General features: G+C 39.5%; 1 protein-coding gene across 1 annotated transcript; it reads right to left on the bottom strand.

Moving 5' to 3' along the window:
* Positions 1 to 1,435: 1,435 nt before the first annotated feature.
* On the bottom strand, positions 1,436 to 3,286 carry LOC126614303 (2-oxoglutarate-dependent dioxygenase 19-like). Its single transcript, XM_050281889.1, has 2 exons — positions 2,926 to 3,286; positions 1,436 to 2,631 (listed from the first exon to the last, which is right to left on the bottom strand). The coding sequence occupies exons 1-2, from the start codon at positions 3,172 to 3,174 to the stop codon at positions 1,819 to 1,821; spliced, it is 1,062 nt and encodes a 353-aa protein (XP_050137846.1). The 5' UTR covers positions 3,175 to 3,286; the 3' UTR covers positions 1,436 to 1,818.
* Between the last annotated feature and the right edge of the window lie 807 nt (positions 3,287 to 4,093).

Genomic DNA, 4,093 nt, shown 5'->3' with positions numbered 1-4,093 from the left:
AAATCTATGGACGACAAGAGTGCCGTGAGATTCTGTTACGATCCGCTAGGGTTTTGGAAAGGAGTGAAAGAGGAAAGAAGGGAGTGATAAAATGTGAATAAGCTGGATTGAAAATCCTAAGGGTTGAGGTGGTATTCTTTTTTCTCTTGGTTATGTATATTTGTGCTTACAAATACAACAAAATCCACAACTTAAAGAAATACTACCAAATCCTTGATTTTTTTTTAATACATCTAGATTTATAATCACTTTAAAAATCCCTATCAAAATCTAAATTGACTACCCATAGAGTTGGATGTATTTTTAAAATCCTCTCAAATCCTAATTTGACTATACTATGATTTTAAAATCTTTTAAAATCTTGATTGAGTACACTCTAATTTTAAAGTCTATTAAAATCTTGTGAAATCTTATCAATTCCTAATTTGACTACACCCCCCTCCCTTAGAATCAGCAATGCAGTTCAACGAACACAGTGGTCAGTTGAAATTTTTGTTGAAAGCCTAAACTTATTTGGGAAACTTGGAAATATAGCCATTTTAGAGATCACCTATTGAAATATAACCTACATTTTTCATTTAATATAAAACTAACCAAAATTGAAATTAAAAAGACTTATTGCCCTTTGTTTAAGGGAACTTTAACGAAAAGCACCCGGTACTGTTCACTTTAACGAAAAACCACATTTTTACACTAAAAAGTCAATCATGGTACTATTCACTTATTTTGTCCTTATCATTAAAACTCAAAGTTTTCAAGCCATTTTCATTAGTTTTTCTTTTGTTTAAAAAGGGGAAAAACTGGTAGTAAACCATGATTATCCACCCCTTTTGGGGGGTCGGGAAGACTCACAGAGACATTTCAGCCTCCCCTTGACCACACGTTTGGCTTCCACACTAGCAGCGGGTTTCGAATCCGAGGCCTCTAGTTTTTAGTTTTAAAGAAGCCTCATAATCCGCCATTTACCACTGGGTTTCGAACCCACGATTCCAAAAGTCCTCGCAAGTCTTGAGAGCGCCACAGACACCACCCATATTTTATGCAAGTCAAAATATCAACCATATTTTATGCAAAAATGCTATTCTCATCATCTAGTTGTATCATCACTTTTACCACCTCTCTAATAGAGATAAGACTCACATGAGTTAGCAGACCCACCTCTATTAGAGATATGATACAGGTGATGATACAACAAGATGGTAAGTGTAGCATTACCCGTATGATCTTTCTTCCATGACATGATGGCTTTTGACTTAAAATATAGCCATAAATCAACGTGTATGTTGTCCAGTCCACCTTTTATGAAAATTATGTATGGCTATATTTTACGCTCTCAAGACTTGCAAGGACTTCTGGAATCGTGGGATTCCTGCGGGTACACGAGGAGGGCAGGAAATTAAGCAAGAAAGCATAGTCAAAACTTATCAGCCCACCAACATCGGAATGTTTTTTGTTTTATTTTTACTCAAAAACCAACATGGGAATATATATGAGACTATTTAAACTAACAAAACAAATTTGGCAAGCACGTGGTTACGTCCTTCAACACTATAAAACAAAGCAAAACTGGCAAGCAAATGGTTTCAATCGAAGCCAGCTGCCAGTCTGCGATGTTTAATATTATTGAACTACAAGGCTGTTTGGTGCTAACAACACATCAAGCCAACACCGATATGACATGATCATTGAAACAAAAGAAGAGAAATTTAGACTAAAACAGTTCGAAGAAAAAGAAATCAAAAGGAAGCTGCAGCTCTTTCAATATGGTTGAGATCGTTTGAAGTCTGACCAAGCCACGGGACTCTGTATAAAGCTCAGTTACGCTAGTATGTGATCGAAGGTGGATTTCATGTAGTTCTTGCCGCTCTGTTGAAGCTGGATATATTCCTTATAATTCATTCCAACATATTTCGGAGCTTGGCCTTCTTTTTCCAATAACTCCGGTGCCGGTGCGATAAGTGTATCAATTGATGGTCCATGTGGTATGGCAATAGATATCCTCGTAGCTTTGTTGTTCACAGTTGCCCGATGCATCACACTCTTGTATTTTCCATTAGTAAGAATTTGCATTTGGTCAGCGAGGTTGACAAAGAAACCGTTGGCAGCGCCACTGACGGTGAGCCACTTGCCGTTATGTTCAACTTGGAGGCCATTCATCTCATTCTGGATGAGGAGGGTGACAAGGCCATGATCAGTGTGATGTGGTATACCAATTGCATGTTCTGGCTGAGGGCAAGGCGGATAGTAGTTGGCGGCGAGCATTTGTAGGCCGCGATCCATGTTCATCGCATCATGAATGTAATTGGGCTCCAGTCCCAAACTTTCGGAGATTGCGCATGTTATCTCCAATGCTACTTCTCTTGTTCTCTTGCTGAACTCCATTGAAACCTCACTGAAGCAAGCCGGTTTGTAGAGGGAGTAGAACTCGGGATGTACTCTCACCTTGAAGAAGTCCCTCCAGAGAAGGACTTTGTCTAATGCAAGATTGTAGCTGGTTCCGTACTTGAACATCTCCAGCACATCATTTCCGGATTTGAACTCCTCCTTCTCTTCGTCTGGGAGGCTGAAAAATCCATGGCACGCATCAATCATCCCCTTCATTAGACTCTCTGGGACTCCATGGTTAATTGCCTGTAATGAATACATCGTGACCAAGATTAATTAGCTTGCTTTTTTTTCAAGTAATGCTACACTTACTACATTTTTCATACCACATTTGTCCCACCTCTCTAATAAAGACGCAAGTGGGTCTCATCTCTATTAGAGAGACGATACAAATGATTTATCGAAAATGTGACAAAAGTATCATTTTTGTTGTTTTCTTTATCAAATTGCTACAAGTAACTCTAAAACACTAGCAACCGTCACTCAAATATTTCTCCTAAAAAATAACTGAAGTAGTTAGTACTTAGTTAAACTACTTACAATGAAGAAGCCCCATTCTTTGCAAATTTTGACGAGGTCATGGATTATTTTGGACCGTTGATCAGGAGATCCCGAGGTGAGAAGAGACATATCAACTATGGGGATTGCAAATTCGGGATCGTTTGGATCTGCTTCATCATTGGGGTTTATGTTGAAGGCATAAGCAGAAGGAACAGAGCAGAGAGCGGGTGATTCCGCAAGCGATTTGATGCTCTTTACATCCATGGTTTGAGTAGCAACTGGAGCCATATCTTCAAATTTCAAAGACTGAGAGAATATTATGTATATCAGAAGAGGCGAGTAAAAAGAATTATAAGTAAGTCGATCGAGATGAAACTTTTGTGATGATAAATGAAGGAAATGGTTCCATTTTATAGAGCTAGCTAGACACTGAGAAGCTGGGACGTATGTCATCAACTTTCTCGTGTTCATAATCCGTATTATAAATCAACGTGTTCGTTGTCCAGCCCACCTTTTACGAAAGTTATGTATGGTTATATAAGTAAGGAATGAGGATTTTCTCCGGATTCTGTTTGTGAGGATCTTCATATTTTATCTGTTTATCGTACATTTGTTTAAGCCCAAAATAATAGTTTGGGCCGAGTATAGAATCATTCTCGGCCCGGAAGGCCTTGCGACAAGGGTGCTATGGATCGTTCAGTACGTGGGCCTCCAAACCTAGGTTGGCTAGGTCATGACGTAAGACAAGTCGAGTCCTGGTGCAATAAGGAATCTCGGCAGGATTAATAACCCGAAAGCGAATCCGGTTCAATAAGGGACTAGGTTCACAGTCATAATGAAAGCAGGATTGGTCGAGTCAGTGTTTGATCAGGAGAAGAAGTCCTAGTCCGAATAGGGTTTTAACTCGACCTTGGGGGATCCGTTGCTATAAATAGAAGAGGCTGTGCATCATTCAAAGGGCTCCAATTCAATACACAATTGCCCTGCGCAATTCTCTCAACAACTTTGAGATTTTTATTTTCTCTTTTCGTTGACACATTTTTTGTTGGCATCAACAGCACTGTGAAAACAACCGGTGATATCTTAAGTCGGCATAGATAGCTCTGTCATCGTAGAATCAGCCGGTCTCGCAGTATCTTCCATTGGCATCAACAGCACTACGGCGAGGACGATTGGTTATCTATCCAAGTCTCGGTCGAGAAGGATT

This window comes from Malus sylvestris, chromosome 3 (genome assembly GCF_916048215.2).
Source record: "Malus sylvestris chromosome 3, drMalSylv7.2, whole genome shotgun sequence".
Classification (NCBI taxonomy): Eukaryota; Viridiplantae; Streptophyta; class Magnoliopsida; order Rosales; family Rosaceae; genus Malus; species Malus sylvestris.
This window is presented reverse-complemented; position numbering and strand designations above follow the sequence as displayed.

Bases quoted from the DNA above. Each gene is read 5' to 3' on its own strand.
- LOC126614303 (XM_050281889.1), bottom strand. From the start codon at position 3,174: ATGGCTCCAGTTGCTACTCAAACCATGGATGTAAAGAGCATCAAATCG. The intron at 2,632-2,925 runs GTAAGTAGTTTA...TATTCATTACAG, and splicing joins AAGAATGGGGCTTCTTCATT to GCAATTAACCATGGAGTCCC.